Raw genomic sequence first — 19975 nt, 5'->3', positions numbered from 1 at the left:
AATAAAGTACCAACAAAACGTCAGTTTGGTTTTCAGAAAGGCTTTTCAACAGAAAATGCTATATATGCTTTCACTGATCAAATATTAAATGCTCTGAATAACCGGACATCATCCATTGGTATTTTTTGTGATCTCTCAAAGGCCTTTGATTGAGTAAATCATGGATTTCTTTTAGATAAGCTAAATCATTACGGTTTGAGGGGGGCAGTGCACAGATGGTTTAATTCACACTTAACTAGAAAAATTCAGAAAGTTGAAATAAGGGGTTCATGTAATGTTAAAACAACAGTAGATTTATCAAACTGGGCCGGGGGGGGGGGGGCTATCAAATACGGGGTCCCACAGGGTTCGGTCTTAGGTCCTTTACTGTTCTTGATATACATTAATGACTTACCATTTCACACTGATGAAGATGCAAAGTTTGTTGTTTTTGCTGATGATACAAGTATAATATTAACATCCAAAAACCAAGAACTAAGTGATGTAATTGTAAATGATGTTTTTCACAAAATTATTAAGTGGTTCTCAGCAAACGGACTCTCTTTAAATTTTGATAAAACACAGTATACACAGTTCCGTACAGTAAATGGTACAACTCCAGTAATAAATATAGACTTTGAACAGAAGTCTATAGCTAAGATAGAATTTTCAAAATTTTTAGGTGTGTCCATTGATGAGAGGTTAAACTGGAAGCAACACATTGATGGTCTGCTGAAACGTCTGAGTTCAGCTACATATGCTATTAGGGTTATTGCAAGTTTTGGTGATAATAATCTCACTAAATTAGCTTACTATGCCTACTTTCATTCACTGCTTTCGTATGGCATCATGTTCTGGGGTAATTCATCGTTGAGTAGAAAAGTATTCATTGCTCAAAAACGTGTAATCAGAATAATTGCTGGAGCCCACCCACGGTCATCCTGCAGACATCTATTTAAGGATCTAGGGATCCTCACAGTAACCTCACAGTATACAAATTCACTTATGAAATTTGTTGTTAATAATCCAACCCAGTTCAAAAGTAATAGCAGTGTGCATAGCTATAACACCAGGAGAAAGGATGTTCTACATTATGCAGGGTTAAATCTGACTTTGGCACAGAAAGGGGTAAATTATGCTGCCACAAAAGTCTTTGGTCACCTACCAAACAGCATCAAAAGCCTGACAGATAGTCAACCAACATTTAAAAATAAATTAAAAAATTTCTAAACGTCAAGTCCTTCTACTCATTGGCTGAAATTTTAGATATAAATTAAGGGAGGGGAAAAAACTAACTTAAACATTAGTGTCATGCAATATTTTGTGTAATGTTTTATCTTGTACAGCCATCTTTTATTAACCTGACACATTCCACATCATTACGAAGTGTCTTATTCATGATCTATGGAACAAGTATTAATCTAATCTAATCTAATCTTACAGAAACTAGTGATCACGAGACATGTGCTGTCTGCTGACTACAGGGTAGTCCCCGTCTGCACCAGCCAGGAGAGAGATTCACACCCACCCCTGAATGCCTGTACCAAACGCATGCATGCTCGCAATACAACTTCAGGAAACAATAAATTGATCAATTTGTAATTTGATAATGTGATTGGGTTTTTAAATGCACTATAGAATTCCTAAGTCGGCTAGTTTTCTCAGTTACATCAGGACGAAGGAGGAGGGAGGAAAGGATCTCTCACATGATAGGATGGTAAAAACCACAACAAAAACCGCTACAATGTATTGAGAATCATTAAACACAACACATTTAAACCGCAATCTGATCCACAGTTAGAAGTTGTCATGGCTAGATGTCAGCGATCGCTATCAGATGGGAAACTGATATCGCAATTGTGTTTTTCAGGCACTATAGAATTCCTAAATGGTTCTCTTTACTACACTCGAAAGGAGGCGGAAGGGTGTACCATTTAATAGGATACAGCTGGCCATTGTGGCCGAGCGGTTCTAGGCGCTACAGTCTGAAACCCCGCGACCGCTAAGGTCGCAGGTTCGAATCGTGCCTCGGGCATGGATGTGTGTGATGTCCTTACGTTAGTTAGGTTTAAGTAGTTCTCTATGGGACTGATGACCTTAAAAGTTAAGTCCCATAGTGCACAGAGCCATTTGAACCATTTTTGATACACACAACAAATACAAACTGAGTCCACCGCGATGTATTGAGAAGCACTAAACCTAAAATACTTTAACCATGATCCACTCCATAGCAGTAGTTGTCGTGGGTAGATCCAGAAATCATTGAAGACAGTTGTATGTTCCACGCAGTAACCTCCTGGATTGCACGTGAACCACCCCCATCCTCTCATACACCGGCAGCGCCGACCTTCAGAGGTCAATGAAAATTACCACCGCGAACGCAGCCACAGTCACTAATGTGTGTGTTTGCCAGAGTGCAACAAACTCGGTCATGGAGTATGTTGAAAGACAGGCACTTCATTCACCGTTCAGTGCTCTATTTCATATTTCTAATATCAGCATTCTGGTACTCGGTAAAGTAATGATCCAGGTAATATCAATAATTTCTATGTGTTGCCTGATTTATTTGACGATTTTTAGAGCTTGTCTCACACTGACCTGTGAGAGAAGATTGGCGCTAGAAATTTTCTTTATTTATAGGCGAGGGCAGCAGTCTTCCTAGCAGCCATGATGGCTTCCCGTTTCCCAACCTTTTTCCGATCGCCAGGGTAGCATGTGGTGTCGTCTGAACATTCAGTAGTGGCCAAAGTTTCTCCTGTTCTCAGCTCCCCGACCTGCCTTACCAACCTTGTAACCGCTATTTCTGCTCGGTTTTAACATCGCGAGGTCGCCTCGCTGTGAAATTCCGGCTCTGTGATTGGCCAGTTCAGGTGCGCGCCCGTTTTTCGCGGGCGGACGCCAACCGCCCTCTGTGGATGGACAGTGGACATCCTTTGCACCTAACTGCACGTCACAGGCTGAGCTAATCAATTGCTTCCAGTTGCCAACTGTGCACGACCGCCATTACAACCAGCATAAGTGACCTGTGAAACAAACAGCTGCAACTTAGATGTATACAGCATTTCTAACAATTCCATACCAACATAGACCACCTTTCCCCTCCCCCACCCCCCTCACTTCCTCTTAAGGTAAGCAAATACCTCGCCTCATATGAAGTCTCTTAAGGTAACAGCATGGAGAAGATGTAAATATCAGGTGTATACTATATATATATATCACTTTATAAAATCCCTAATACATCTGATTTTATTACCACGGTTGTCTCTTCCTGTGTAGGTGCGAGATTGAAATATCATTAAAAGATATCGCCACAATGAAGAAAACGCCTGTGTACCGCTCCAAGTCAAGAATCATATCCGTGGTAATCTATCCATCGCTTTCACCCGCCAGCTAGCACGTCACTGTTACGAAATTGGAATGTTAATTAATTAAATTGATCATGAGAGTCACTTTGCATGTCGAGTACTTTCTTTTCAGCAATCGGATTACACTCATCAGATACAACAAATAGGAATCGCTGTAGCTTCGTCCATGTGATCATCCCAGTTTAAGTTGGAACCGAATGGTATCACACAGTTCTTTATCTAAGACATTCTGCATCCTGTGGAGAAACAGGGTAACCTGAGTTAATATGACAGGACCCTGCTATGACAACTCCGTAAAAATGGGAGCATGCTGTCATGTCTCAACCGTGTACGATTTAAAAGAATATAATAATAAAGAAATATCAAATTATATAATGTATCTAGATGCAAATAATTTATATGGTTACGCAATGAATCAATATTTACCATATGGCGGATTTAAATGGGGTGAACCAAATATTTTTAATTGTACAAAAATAAGTAAAATATCAAACAACAGTCAACATGGATATACATTTGAAGTACATCTAGAATTTTCAAAAGAATTACATGAGTTACATAAAGATTTACTATTAGCTCCTGCATCAAAACTTGTTCCAGGTACGAATAAAGGTAAATTAATAACTACTTTAGATAAAAAGTGCAATTATATAGTACATTATAGAAATCTTAAACAATATTTATCTTTAGGAATGAAACTTACAAAAATACATAAAGTTTAAAATTTAAACAATCTGATTGGTTAAAGAAGTACATAGATCTAAACACACAGTTAAGAACTAAAGCTACAAATGATTTTGAAAAAGATTTCTATAAATTAATGAATAATTCAGTATTTGGTAAAACAATGGAGACTATAAGAAATAGACGAGATATAAAATTAGTTTTAAATAGTAAAATCTGTGATAAACTTGTAGATAAGCCAAACTTCGAAAAATAATATTTAATAAAGCTATTTATGTTGGATTAAGTATACTAGTATTATCTAAAGAATTAATGTATGAGTTTCATTATAGAGTTATGAAACCTTAAAAGTGGAGAATATATGGAATTATGTTATCAAGATACATATGGTTATTTTTTCAATATTAATACTGAAGATTTCTATGAATATATGAAATTCATGATTGATAACTTTGATACAAGTGATTATCCAACAGATAACATATTTGGTTTCCACAAGTAAATAAGAAAGTTGTCGGGAGAATGAAAGATGAATGTAATGGGAAAATAATGGAAGAATTTTGTGATTTATGAGCAAAGATGTATGATTATAAAGTTGGTGATAAAATAGAAAAGAAATCTAAAGGAATTAAGAAATGTGCCATTAAAAACAAAATAAATTTAGAAGATTATAAAGATTTTTTATTTAACAATACAGAACAATATAGAAAACTTAATTTAATTAAAAGTGAAAAACATGAAATATATACAATTAAAGTGAACAAAAAGCACTAAGTCCTCATGACAATAGAAGAAATGTTTTATAAAATAGAATAGATACATTACCATATGGCCATTACTCATTATTGAAAATCTAATAATTATTATACATAAATCTAATAAATTTTTTTCTCTATAAATGGAGACTTTAATCAAGAAGCTAAATAATTTAAGTATTTCTAAAGAAATTATAAAAGTAAATGAGCTAGAGATAAGTGTATTATATAATTTTATTGACTGTGAATATTTAAATACTAGATTTGGAGAACAACTTTGTCTAGAACTTAATAATGATTTTAAAGTTATATTACCAAATAGATTTTCTAAATTAATTGACGTTTTAATTTTGATATAATTAAAAGAGGACAAATGAAATTAAAATAAAAAGGAATGAAGAAACTTAAAAATAGAAATAAGGAGTTTCATGATATACTGTTCACAATGTACCAAATTTTCTTCTGTTAACTAATACATATACTTATACTTAACATAATTTTTTAAAACACGTTTTTCACAGAAGTCAAAAATAGGGCATTTTTGGGGGTTAAGTAAAATGATCTAAAATGCTTTTTTCAAAATAATACTTAATTCACTAATATATTTAATTACATTACATCACCTATGGGGAATGTATATAAAATAAATGATTTTTATTATATTTATTTTTATATTATTATTATGTAAAAGGGATTGTAGAATGATTTTGTATGTTCTGGATAACTAGGTGAATTTTATAAAATTGAGCTAGTGAGCCAGACATACATACTATTACGAGTTTACGATGTGTGACACTGTACTGGACTTCAAAGGTCATGTGCTGATCTTTCACTTAGTCATGTAAACTGTGATAATTTATTTCACATGTGGATCTATACTTTTTATTATCCTAAATTATTTGTGATTTAATTCACACCTACGTAATTAACAGCGTGAACTGTGATTGTATTTATCTTGTGTGTATGTATATATGTGTGTGTGTGTGAGTGTGTATGTGTATGTGTGTGTGTGTGTGTGTGTGTGTGTGTGTGTGTGTGTGTGTGTGTGTGTGTGTATTATGTTTTTATCTGTGATGTATTTGCCTGTTTGCAAATTATCCTTGTTGCCTTCAAATCATGGAGGTATAATAAGTGGACTGTGGTGGGTATGTTTGATAAAAAAATCCCACATTATGTCATTTAGAGGTGAAGTAATAATTGTGATTATAGTCTCAAGTGAAATGAATTACATTTCATTTACAGGTGAAATAAGTGAATTTGTTCAAGTGATATTTTCTGTCGTATACATTACTTTTTGTAGATCTGTCATTTTGCTTTAAATTTGACATCAATCGAACTCGACAAGCTCCCTGTACAAAGCATGTGAGAAGGAAAGATTAGAAACTGATCAGATACAAAAAATATGTTCTCAACATTTTCAAGAAGAAGACATAGACCAAACATTAGTTTCATCAGTCTTAAAATACAAAAAGCTTTCCCCTCTTGCCCTGAAACAGAAACTTGTACAAATACTCATACTTCCAATTATTGATTACAGCGATGTCATCCTGCAAGGCCTTTCCTGAGAAAGCTCGTAGCACCTGGAATTATTTATGAATGCCTATCTTCATTATATTTTTGATGTTCGACTCTTTGATCGTATAAAGACAGGTGCATAAAGAAAGGGGCAAAATTTTCCATACCCTTTGCCTTCTCTACTGTCTCATCAGTGAACACTGCTCCTCATATCTCTCCTTGATCTTAATGTACTTGCTGAACAACATGGCCCAAATACTCACTCCCATGAGAGCAGGGGTATGCAATCGTTACTCTATATATCACTCTTGCCAAATTGACCTTCTCCATTTCCCATTGTTCTTAGCCGATACAGTCTCTTAAAATTTCCTTTCTCCAGGACTCGCAATATCAGAAAGCATCTTTTTTTTTACACCTATAAATTCTTCTTGCATCTGCCACTATCATTATTGCTATTACAGTCACGTTTATTATTACTATTTTTATTATTCCTATTAGTGAAAGCAGCTACACTATCATAAGTACTCACAGTATTAACTTTATTTGTTCAGAGTAAATATGATTTACTCACACTGACACTGCCGTCACTCATATCATTTTAATACTATTTGTCAGATTAAGACTATTATTTATTAGGTATCTATGATGTAGAAAAGGTAATGAATGTGTGAAACGTTAGAGAGGACCTGGCGGACCTAATCAAATCAGTGGGCCTAATTAGATCAGTTAAAAAAGCAGCCACTTCATATCACATATTTCTTTTGTTGGTTATCTGAAATGAATAACAAAATTCCAATAATGCGGTAATTTCGGCGTATTACTGGATCAAATATGAATCGAAGACCAGAAGAAGTCTTCAAACACCTTCCTGATGCTGTTTTATTCACGAAAGCGTTGGCGACATTTTCTATTTAAAACGACTCTTGCATGCACATGACATAAATCATGAAAAACAAGAAATACCGAATGGCAGTCGGCTAAAGTTTTGTTTCATCTAACATGACAGTACCAGCTTCAAAGCAGTCAAGTTCAGCAAGATGTCATTATTATGTGGACATGCTGAAACGACTTTGTACCAACTTTTGTGATTGTTTGAGATGCTAAACTGCAGTAGCCATTCTCGTGGGAGAATTAAACGAGCAGCATATTATATTGATGTATTTTCTTTCTTATAAAGTGTGAACTTGACAACTTTTAGAAAATGCCCACTCAGTATAATGTGTGGACGGGAAATTAGGAAATTCGGAATAGCACCTTCAGTGTTCAGTCAGTGAAATGTCCGCCCCGATAGCTTAGTGGTCAGTGAGACAGACAGTTATGCCTCTATGGCACGGTATGCCATTCTGTGTCACAAGGGAATAGTCCAACCCAACATATCGAAACCGTCTCTGAAATTTTTCACACAATGAGCTTATACTGAAAGAAATGCACTGTCAAAATTTTAACTGCTAAAGCGCACTGCAAGTATTTAAAAATATGTTAAGGTTAATCCTCATTTTTGGCCACAAATATCAGCTTATAGCAGCACTTTGTACAGCCCTTCCTGCCTGGATCCGAATCGGCGAACAAGCAGATACAGCCATAACAAGGGATCGTAGCACCGTGTATCTTGAAGTTCATTGTGCACACATGCAAATTTGAACACTGAAACCATATCAAAAAGAGATCAAATCATTAACGTTTTAAATCACTTGCACCTCATATCATGAGCTCAACTGCTGCAGACAATAACTAATACAAAACTGACTTGCTGACAGAAGGAAATCAAGGCAGTGTCTGATTTAATACTACAGACGATTTCCAACAGATGAGACTTTAATTTGCTGATATTAAATATCTTATAACAGTTCTTGCAGCACAGTTCTTATGCAACGTTTTGACAATGTATACTTTACTAACAATGAAACAGTTCCTTATTTATTCCCATTAGTCATCACAAAAATTGGAAGCGTCTATATGATGATTTTGGTTACACCTCACAAAACAAAAATTAATGAATTCAGGTACTTCACAGTAAATACTTGTTTGGTTTGGACAGAATTGGGATGAAGAGCTATCGTAAATTATACTCTCCAACGATTTACTGAAAAATGCTTTACATCATCGAAAAATCCCATTGTCAAGAGTATCACACTATTAGTTCTGGATCAAACTGGAATTATTTTACAGTCTTTTCTTAGCCTTTCTAAAGATACAGATGTCGTTATGTCAGGCCAAGAAAAGCAATGAATTATTTTTTGCTACTGGCAAGACGACGCTTTTGGTGTATATTCAATATTAGTCTTACTACATCGATTACATGCCAGTGCCAATGATAAGTACGAATGCATTACTGTTTTCACAGCTTTTATCTCTCTTCAGGAACCTCAAGGCAAAAGAAAATGTCGTAGTTTAGCGACCTCCTTTTCCATATAATTTCCTGAATCAGTTTATGGGTCGAAAAATACTGGAAATCAGTATTAGTCATCTCGTGTGCAGTTCAGGGAACCCAATCTTGATGTGCCTCGGTAGTGGTGCATTGACTCCCATGACCAGTTTGAAATCACTGGAATAGTTTTTCTTTCATACAGAAGCGACTTTCATTTTTGCACATATTTTGTACTTCATGTAAGTCTTCCGCCAATTTAGCCTATAACAATACACGTTCATATTCTACAAAACAAAATGTCTTTGCACACTGCGTAATGTTAAACGTTTTCTCGCTCCTTCATTTCATCAAATAATTCACAACCTTCTCTTTGTCACGAAAAGCTATTACTGTATTTTTTTCCCCTTTGGGCTAGGAGTGTGCTGCCTTTATTACAGACCTTGATAAACACTGTCATCGATCGAACCGCAGTTCACAGAACCGTCAGAGTTACTTCCTGTTTCATATACCGATTCTCCAGTTTCTACGAAATGTCGATATTATATGAATGAATGTCGAAGAAGTTAAGTAATAAACAACACATGTGTAGATATTCAGGGGAAGCGGGTGACTTCGATTGCATACCATGTTCTTCATACTTCATTTTTGCCAAGTTGGAAACATTAATGGCATTCCACATTACTATGAAACTCTGCACCCTGCACAAAGACGGATGACGTTAGCAAGGATACACGAAGAAACAAAAAAAAAGCTTTATCTACATTGTTAACACCTAGCAATACCGCTTAGGCAACTGATAATTATTCTGGATATTAAATGAGATCCGAATTCAAGCAAATGGTAGCCATGAACAACTGTGTCAGGCAAATTATCAATAGAAAGTGAAATTCGATTTACAAATTACCATCGCACTGAGCCATGTTAGCTGTTTATCGATGTGCCATCAACCAAGGAAACGTGGCTGCTATGTTGTGCATGTCCTCCCTGCTACAGAAAGGTAGGGGTGTACATATCTCCAATCACCTTGTGAGCTACAAATTTGGCAACTTTCAACCTTTTTTAAAAAATACTTGCAGTGTGCCTTTGCTGCTAAAATACTGGCATTGAGTTTTCTTCAGTGTACTATTCCTGTATAAGACATTTTAGGGTATGTTTCGACATGTCGCATTGGACCACTCCCTTCTAAGAGCAGTACATTATGTTTCATGTGTCAGGGCAGGCTACTGTGCTTATATACATTGCCATTAGTCATACTATAAATTTGTGGATTGTATGAATATTCATACTACATTCACAATGCAGGAACGAGTAATATATTTAACAATAAACTGACAGTTATTTAATGTAGTGCACTTACCGAAGTCACAGGAATTTTGACTTCCATTTGAATGTATTTTAAATAAGAATATTAGTGATATTTTAGCAGTAACACATTTTCAATGAGCGGAACTTGAATGTTAAAGTAGCGTAATTCAGTTGGCAAATAAGTAGACATTTTAACGAAATGTGTGTTCAGTAGTGTTTACAAGGTCACAGTAATATTTGCAATAAGATCCAGCTCATTTTATTTCTTCTTTTGGTGACACACCGACTTACCACGACAGTATTGTTTTTGGATGTTGGATGTGTCAGAATATATTACTGCACATATTCACTATAAAGACTGGTATCTGTAATCTGTCTTTGCCCAGTTTAACATGCACTATGTACCATGCTGCTTCTTGGAGGCATTTTCCACAGAAGGAAAAAAAGGTCAAATTTTTGGTAGGTTTGAACACAGCAATTCTAAAACCAACATTTCTGTTTTTTCTAAGTTTATTTGGCAACAGGTATCATAAAACTTTTACATTGACTTTAAGTATAACATTTAAATTAGATGTAGGAGTTGCAAAAGTTTTGCTATGTTTTGTTTATTGTTGAGAATTTCTTTATTTTCGTTCTTCAAGTGTTGTTTCTCCTCCCTCGATGAACAAGTAGTTTATGAAACAATATATGAGCCTTGTGAGTGTTCATGTCTTTGATGCTGGAAAACTTGTTATTTCCACATACATTATTTCCTCGCTCTTTGTGTTGTTAACGATGGTTGATAGCAAACCTGCTGAATTAAACTTTCCCCATGAATCACTTAGAAAGGTAGAGATGTTGAGTGCAGCTATGAACTTAAGGATTTGTTTGCAAAATATGACCAGGAAGCTTTTCAGTTTAAGTCTTTTGTGTTTCATCTGGTTTTCTGTGGGACATGGAGCTCCTTTGTCATGCAGCCCACCTTTAGTAAGCCGTTTTAACCAGCTGGTAATCTGAGGGTACAAATAGGAATATTCACTATAAGGAGAGGATATTTGGCCTCACAATCTTTTCAGGCTAGGCCTCTTTTGTTAAGTGGTTTCGTGAGTTAATACCTGGCTACTCAGAGCAACATACCTTTCCAAATAAACCAGCCTATGTAATTTTCGATTTCTGTGAAGCATTTTCTATTGGTGGGTCTAATTTGTGCAACATACCGCATTTTCGATAGGGCCAGTGTAGTTATGCATTCAATTCTTTGAATGATATTTAATTTCCTTGTACTGTTCACTATCAGGGCACCTATCACTTGTTCTACCACTCCTTTGGAACTAGCGTCAATTGACTCGTTTGTGTTTTTTGTTAATTTCAGTCCTGGCACTTCCATTTCAGCATTTTTGGTCAAGGGTCTAGCATAGTGTGAGCACTTTCATTTAGCATAACAGCTGTTAATCGTTGCTTCTTTATAATCATCCATTACTTCTTCCACTTTTGTGGTGTCTTGGAGTCCTGTGATTATAATGGTAATGTCTTCGACATAGGCTTTTGCAGTGGACTGCTGTGCGTCCACATGTAATCCTTGTATTGAGGTGCTAACTGTACGGATTAATGGTTCTAAAGAGCTGAGAAACAGTAGCATTGATAAAGGACAATCCACCCGAGCATAACGTTGGACTGGGAATGCTCCCATGAAATATCTCTAAAGAGCTGAGAAGCAGTATCATTACTAATGGAAAAGCTTCTCGAGCATAACGCTGGGCTGGGAATGCTTCCATGAAATATCTATTGATTTGAACATTTGATAACATTTGGTACCAGTTTGATAACAGTAAATCTATTGTTGAAATCTGAAATGCTTTAGCACACCCCTTAGGTATTCATGGCTGGCTTTATTGAATGCTTTCTCCAAATCGTTGTTCAATAGCCCTAGTGTTTCTTCCTGATGCTTCTGTGAGTACAAAGTCATATCTTTTAATCCTAGGAGTGTACATCTCTGTAATTGTCACAAACTGTGTATGAGGGTCACAATGATCCTCAATTATTTTATGAGGAAACGGCCGAACATATTATATTTTATACTGGAACTAGAGTCTTACATATGAAACCCAATCTATTTCATCACCATCATATATATATATATATATATATATATATATATATATATATATATATATATATATGTTGTAATTTCATTCTAACGAGATGCATTGTCAGTGATGGAATCTTTTCTTTTGGACATGTTCGAAAGAACAGTTACCATCTTACCATCTTCATATATATAGTTAAGGCTCACCAGCCATTTAACCATCTTCTTCTGTGTGGATGCACAAACAGTTCCCGAACTCTTACGGGAATCGGCAAAAAGTTGCAAGTAATGAGTATAATAGACAGGAGCACTATGAATATAGTGTGGGACAATAAGATGATAATGTGGGTCTCATGGGAGGCGTGCCAGAGATAAGTCCCTGCAGTCGCACTATCCTCTGTGTCCTCAGTTGCTGAAATGGATACAGCATCTGCAGTGTAAGCAGGAGATCACGGGTTCGAGTCCTGGTTAGGGCACACATTTTCAACTGTCCCCTTTGACATCAACACCTGTATGCAGCTAGGGATATTCATTTCATTGTAAATGCATATATTATACAAATAGTTGGAGATCCTTTTAATTATTCATTAATCAATTCATTCATTATTTTCACACTCTTGTAACACAGAAAACAGCAACTGGCAACTGGCCAGTCTCTTCTATTAGGGACAGCTGTGTTCCAACTGTGACAGTTCTTATTGTGAACGACTGTATTTTCTTCATCACTGTCTGAAGATTCAGCAGACTGATCAGTTTCAGCATGGTCCATAATGGTTGCAGGAGCATCAGCTAAAGAATCACTTTCATCAGGAATGCCACTTATGTCACTGCTGAGACTGAGTTCTTCCAACAAGATTCGTTAATAGCATCTTCCATTAGTAAAATGTCATTTCTACACGCTGTTTTCATACACATGCACTTCACATTCAGCAACAGAACAGTTGCACAATGTATACTTCAGGGTCACAGTGACCCTTCAATAAATGTCAAATTAATCAAACAACAATGTCTCACAACTTCGAACATCCATCCACTACTATAGTCCGGTCCACGAACGATGGCGGTCTGGACATATAGAGACAGGGAGGGGGACTACTTTGTTGACGATTCTAAGCGACAGTTATGGTGCGCGCATGCGCGTGTTTTCCGCTTGAAGAAAGCGTATATCCTGCAAATTATGTCTCTCGCTTGCTTACACAGAATTTGTCACTTACCCCCACAATCAGCGATGACAATTCGCAACAAATGGAATCGAAATTCTCTAAACAACTCGTTACGATCACGTTTAATGCTCACATTAGCTTGGCATTCACAGCACAGAGCTCAAAAAACACTACTGAGCGCTCATTGACTGTCGGAGAATATGTGATGCAGGTGCGCAGAAAAAGCCTAAACTCGACTGCCATTGGTCGTGACTCCAACTATATCTCATTCAATACTGAATTTACATTGGTGGCTGCAAGCTGTATACGTGCAGTGGCACAAGTGCCATAAGAAATACATATGTTGTACACTTCTCGAATTAAGAATGAGATTCTATCTATAATACTTTTAACAGGTCCCCAACACATCTGTTCCAGGCCAAGGATGTCCAGAAGGGTTTGCTTTAATCTTGCTGCTATGGCACGAGAAATTGTTTTCGAATCTGCGCAAAACAACGTTATCATCCTGAAATGCGTTATTCTTCGTGGGATCGGTTTCTTAGGAACTATTACGATAATTCTCGGTTAGTTTTTCGAGCATAAGTGTTCGCATTTCTATTTCTCTCGCCTCTTCAATGAATTCTTTTTCAATAAGTGATCAGAAGGATTTAAAAGACTCTAGGGAATACCTTCTCTCCTCGACTCCTCCATTTTGTCAAAATTTTCTTCTTCAGATACTAGCTCTCACAGCATAGTGATACTTTCGTTTGTTATATGTGACATACAATTTTGAAGGAGCTGTGCTGTTTTTAGAGTACCAAATGGTTGTGTTCTATGGAAATGTTCTTTGATTACTTCCCGACTAATATGTTCGTTCCCATCTGTAGATGTAAGTATGGTACTTATATATCTCTCTTTGTACCTTTTTCACTCCCTTGTGAGCTAACAAATACTGTACTCCAATTCTCATTTGGTAGATGCCCATAATCACTGCAGGTGATTGCATTTTCTTGCAGTTCTGAAATTTTCTTTTTGAACTTTCTTAAATCGCTTTCTCAGTCTCATCCGTTTTCTACTTTTGTTTCCAGTTTTCTCCTTATTTCGTTAATTGTGTAGGCAACATTTGCGAATTATTTCCGAATATCAAGATTTACAAGGTTCTCACACCGCTCAGTCGCATTACAAAAGGAATGTTTCCAGTTAACCCATGATTCGTATCGAACAGTGAACTCCATATTTATCCATACAATTTGGAGTAGGTTATAGCTTAATTTCTAATGTCCTCTGCAAATTATTTTGGGACGAGGCTGATCTTTCACCTTAACAATTAAAGCATGTTTGTTGGAAAAGCTGACAGGGATTACTTCGCAATCTTGCATAATTACTCCTGTTGTAATGTAGATGCCATCAAACCTTGATACTGCCACTGGAGAGGCGCATGAGTAATGGAAAGCTGCTCAACTACATCTTTCATTTTCAGACTTCCAATTATATTTTGCAGGGTACCACAGAAGGGCGTTGTCGCCTTTGAATCTATCGCCCTTAAATTCCAATTAAAATCACCTGCAACGACGATCTCGCCTGATGCCTGTCTCAGAAAATATTGGACTTCACCGCTGAAATTTTTTTCCGTGCAGCTCTGTTATTTGATATGGAAAGAGCATAGAGGCTTAAAAAGGTTACCCCATTCAGAACTTCTTTGATATGCGTTCTCTCGGCGCTTTTAGTACATCCTGTAATTCGAATCCTTTTTTGGTTAAAATACAGCAACCACTTCCATCATAGCCATCATTATTATACAGATTATATCTCTGGAAAAAGTCTGCATCTTTGCAAATGATTTCTTGTTCTAAGAAATTTCCCCAAATATCTTTTTCGTTTCTAACCCCACAAATATTTAACGTTACAAACATGAGCCTTCTTCTACTTTATACGCTGCTAATAGAAAATAATTATTTTACAAAATAAGCCCTCTTTTACTTTACATGCTGCTAATAGTAAATAAAATTTTTTTATCTTCATGAGTTTTGAGTTTTGTTCGGATTCAGATTATGTTTGGTCACTTTCCACATCAATCTTTCCAGTGTTTTGTGTAGTGCTTTCTCCTCTTCGTTCCATGTTGTGCCATGGTTAAGTTTGGCTTGGGCTTCACCTTTGACGATTTCACTTCACCTTGATGTTTGAGTGACTTATGATTCTCAGCGTTATCGTCTAAAATACTGAAGCTATCGTACAACCAGTAGATTTCCATGGCAGTAGGTTGAACATAATGATTATGATTGTCAAAGGAGGATCTTGATGTTTTTTTCCTGGGAGATTCAGAAGATATGGTTAACGTGTGGGAAGCGGACAACCACACAGAAAGTGTCTGTGGTCAGCTGCTTTGCTGAGACGTGTTTAACATCAGACAATACAATTTAGAGCCGAACTGTTATTAACAAATCCGTATTTCTCAATATTTTCGAGAGCGATTGGAAAACAGTGTTATTAACGGTGCTAATCAGAGATGCTATTACCGACTGAGCCACAATTACTCTGCTGCAAAGTTCTCGATTTACTGTTTACAAATCGTGTTGTGAGGTCATTTTTGAAAAGCTGCCTAGTTCTCACTTTCAAAGAAAGAAAATACATCAATAGCTTCCAAAATTGTAATTAATATACCAGCTGAAGATACACTCCTGGAAATGGAAAAAAGAACACATTGACACCGGTGTGTCAGACCCACCATACTTGCTCCGGACACTGCGAGAGGGCTGTACAAGCAATGATCACACGCACGGCACAGCGGACACACCAGGAACCGCGGTGTTGGCCGTCGAGTGGCGCTAGCTGCGCAGCATTTGTGCACCGCCGCCGTCAGTGTCAGCCAGTTTGCCGTGGCATACGGAGCTCCATCGCAGTCTTTAACACTGGTAGCATGCCGCGACAGTATGGACGTGAACCGTATGTGCAGTTGACGGACTTTGAGCGAGGGCGTATAGTGGTCATGCGGGAGGCCGGGTGGACGTACCGCCGAATTCCTCAACACGTGGGGCGTGAGGTCTCCACAGTACATCGATGTTGTCGCCAGTGGTCGGCGGAAGGTGCACGTGCCCGTCGACCTGGGACCGGACCGCAGCGACGCACGGATGCACGCCAAGACCGTAGGATCCTACGCAGTGCCGTAGGGGACCGCACCGCCACTTCCCAGCAAATTAGGGACACTGTTGCTCCTGGGGTATCGGCGAGGACCATTCGCAACCTTCTCCATGAAGCTGGGCTACGGTCCCGCACACCATTAGGCCGTCTTCCGCTCACGCCCCAACATCGTGCAGCCCGCCTCCAGTGGTGTCACGACAGGCGTGAATGGAGGGACGAATGGAGACGTGTCGTCTTCAGCGATGAGAGTCGCTTCTGCCTTGGTGCCAATGATGGTCGTACGCGTGTTTGGCGCCGTGCAGGTGAGCGCCACAATCAGGACTGCATACGACCGAGGCACACAGGGCCAACACCCAGCATCATGGTGTGGGGAGCGATCTCCTACACTGGCCGTACACCTCTGGTGATCGTCGAGGGGACACTGAATAGTGCACGGTACATCCAAACCGTCATCGAACCCATCGTTCTACCATTCCTAGACCGGCAAGGGAACTTGCTGTTCCAACAGGACAATGCACGTCCACATGTATCCCGTGCCACCCAACGTGCTCTAGAAGGTGTAAGTCAACTACCCTGGCCAGCAAGATCTCCGGATCTGTCCCCCATTGAGCATGTTTGGGAATGGATGAAGCGTCGTCTCACGCGGTCTGCACGTCCAGCACGAACGCTGGTCCAACTGAGGCGCCAGGTGGAAATGGCATGGCAAGCCGTTCCACAGGACTACATCCAGCATCTCTACGATCGTCTCCATGGGAGAATACCAGCCTGCATTGCTGCGAAAGATGGATATACAATGTACTAGTGCCGACATTGTGCATGCTCTGTTGCCTGTGTCTATGTGCCTGTGGTTCTGTCAGTGTGATCATGTGATGTATCTGACCCCAGGAATGTGTCAATAAAGTTTCCCCTTCCTGGGACAATGAATTCACGGTGTTCTTATTTCAATTTCCAGGAGTGTATAATGAGCTGCTCTTTTAAGTCGGTAGCAAGAATGGTTACTCCAATTTAGTTAGCATCTCTATCAGTCACAGAAGTCGATACACGGCCTCTGTCATCTTCGATATAGTGTAATCACGCCCGACTATATCGGCAAGCAGTCAATTTCACCCCTTCAAAGCAACGAACAGCGTAGCGCCGTCTCCCGTTATTGAGGTGCGACCACTCATAACGCACTGTCTGTGCGCTTCATGTCTGCACAGAAAGGCAGCTGCGCGTGAACAGAATAATTGCACAGATATGAGATACTCGCAAATATGGAAGTTCGAGTTGGATGATTGGGTAAAACTGCTTAAATTTGTGGACACCAACCACACCTGTGCAGACAAATTGTAGGTTGTTAACATAAAATCGTCGCAAGTCTAGCGTTGAATGTGTATGAGTCGTCCTCTGTTTTTCGTATGTTTGTGCACCAGTAAATTTTAAAATGATAGACATTCGTCAGTGCTCTATACTCCATTCACCGAAACAAGAGACGTACTGTAAACACGGCAAGCTGCGTGACCACAGCGCTGCCGTAGAAGGGGTATACAAGGCAGGAGCGTCAGAAATTAAAAAAATGAAAGTCGTGTTTTTTATAATATGTCACCTGGACATGATAAAGTGATCCGAGAACTACATTCCGACACCATTTTTTACATTACATTAAATTTTATTGTCACTGAAAAAGAGAAATATTTAAGCTTTCAGGAAAAGTTGTTTTTTCGCGTTATCACGCCATGTCTCCTAAACTGTGTGTCGCACAGCAAAATAATTTTGTAGTTGCCTTCAATACTATATGTTGACGACGTCTGCAAATTTTCTGCCTAATAGGGTCAGTAATAGTGAAGTAATAAATTAAAATCTCACGTCTGATGCAGAACTTTTACCAAATCATCATTCGAAATATAGTAAGCAACAAACGTTTCCTCTTTAAATTTTTTTGTGGGGGTATAAGCGAGAAAAGTTTTAGAAAGGTTTGAATTTAATTTTGTAGTTTGTTCGAATGCGATGGATGGAACCGTTTGTCCTTTGTGAGTGATGCATTGTGCGGTACGCAGGCGCGGCGCTCAGTCAGTGTGGCTGTCTCAGTTGCAGGTGTGAGCTCCTTAGTGGGAGTTGTACAGCGGCGATTTCAGGATATCTTAAGTTCATCTGTAAAGACGCTTGAAAGACTAGCTGTTGATTATTAGGGTAAGTATATGTGTTGGTAATCACGCTGAGTATTCACTGTTAATGTGCGCATCCAATAGCATCGCATGGTTTCTCAATTTATATATTCACTTATTTCGTTAGCATCATACACGGCTGTCCTCATTATGTCATCCACGGATTCAGTGGGTGAGGTCGATGTGTCAGTTCTGAGTCCACCAAAGAAGCGAGCAAAGAATAAATCATTACGTTCTTCTGAGAAGCACATGGTGTTTAATGTATTTAAACGGAACTGTTACATCCAGAGCAGTTGATGAGTGACATTGTTTCGAAAACAGCTGCAGTTACAGGTGTTGGACATTCTTCAGTGTATCGTGTGATAATTGAGTACAAGGCCACACACTCTTTGAAGTCTCCCAAGAAAGGAAACTTACGACAGAAACTTTCTGAAAGTGTTGATGACTTCGATAGAAATGCGATACGATGGAAAATACACGAATTTTTTTTTTAATGAAGTGCCTACAATTGACAAAGTGCTTACAGTCGTGAACGAAGATGCAGATCTGGGCAATTTTTGGAGAACTACATTTTATAAGTTATTGAGAGAAATGAATTCGAAATGCGTCCAGCGTGGGTGCGATAGTATGCTAATAGACAGGGATGATATCATTTTATGGAGGCGGCATTATCTTCGAACCATTAAACGGTTGAGTGATGAAGGCAGACCCATTTACTACTTGGACGAGTCGTGGGTGAACGCAGGACATACCCGAAGTTACGTCTGGGTAGAAGACACTATAAATTCCTCAAAACAAGCGTTTCTGTCCGGATTATCCACCGGAAGCAAGGGCCCATCAGGTAATGGGAAACGTCTGATTACCGCACACATTGGCAGCAAAACAGGGTTCGTTGAAGGTTGTTTGTGGACTTTCGAATCCAAGAAAAGTGGAGATTATCATGACGAGATGTGCGCCGAAACCTTCGAGAAGTGGTTACAAGATGTTCTTCCTCAGCTTCAGGAAAATGCAGTTATTGTTCTTGATAACGCGCCGTACCATTCTCGGAGAAAAGAAAAAGTTCCCAATGCGAATTCGAACAAGCACGAAATATCAGAGTGGCTAAAATCTATAACCATCGATTTCGAAGACGATATGTTGAAGAAAGAACTTTTAGATATAGTTAAAAATCACGTGACAGAACAGCGCACAATGAATACGCAATAGATGAAGTGGCGAAGAAAACTGCAGGGAAAACTGTTCTCAGAATTCCTCCGTACCGCTGTGGGCTGTGGGCTAGAATCAAAGGCTATGTTGCTGCAAATAACAAAACATACAAAATGCCAGAAGTTAAAGTCCTGCTAGAAGAAGCACAAAGAGCAGTGACTGCAGATGATTGGAACAAGTGCTTCCTCCATGTAGTAGAAAAAGTGGAAACTCAAATATGGAAATTAGACTGCATTATAGAGGCGAGAGAGGAGCAGTTTGTTATAAACCTCAATGAAAACGGTTCAAGTTCGACAGAGTGAACCTTGT

General features: G+C 38.4%; 1 protein-coding gene across 1 annotated transcript; it reads left to right on the top strand.

Annotated features, from left to right (window-relative positions):
* The first annotated feature begins 19087 nt into the window (after positions 1-19087).
* LOC126336049 (uncharacterized) lies at positions 19088-19666 on the top strand. Its single transcript, XM_049999528.1, has one exon. It carries the CDS (start codon positions 19088-19090, stop codon positions 19664-19666), a length of 579 nt encoding a protein of 192 aa, XP_049855485.1.
* Positions 19667-19975: the final 309 nt, after the last annotated feature.

Source organism: Schistocerca gregaria, chromosome 2 (genome assembly GCF_023897955.1).
Source record: "Schistocerca gregaria isolate iqSchGreg1 chromosome 2, iqSchGreg1.2, whole genome shotgun sequence".
Lineage (NCBI taxonomy): Eukaryota > Metazoa > Arthropoda > Insecta > Orthoptera > Acrididae > Schistocerca > Schistocerca gregaria.
The sequence above is the reverse complement of the archived record's forward strand: the minus strand, read 5'-3'. Positions and strand labels throughout refer to the sequence as shown.

Bases quoted from the DNA above. Each gene is read 5' to 3' on its own strand.
- LOC126336049 (XM_049999528.1), top strand. From the start codon at position 19,088: ATGCTAATAGACAGGGATGATATCATTTTATGGAGGCGGCATTATCTT.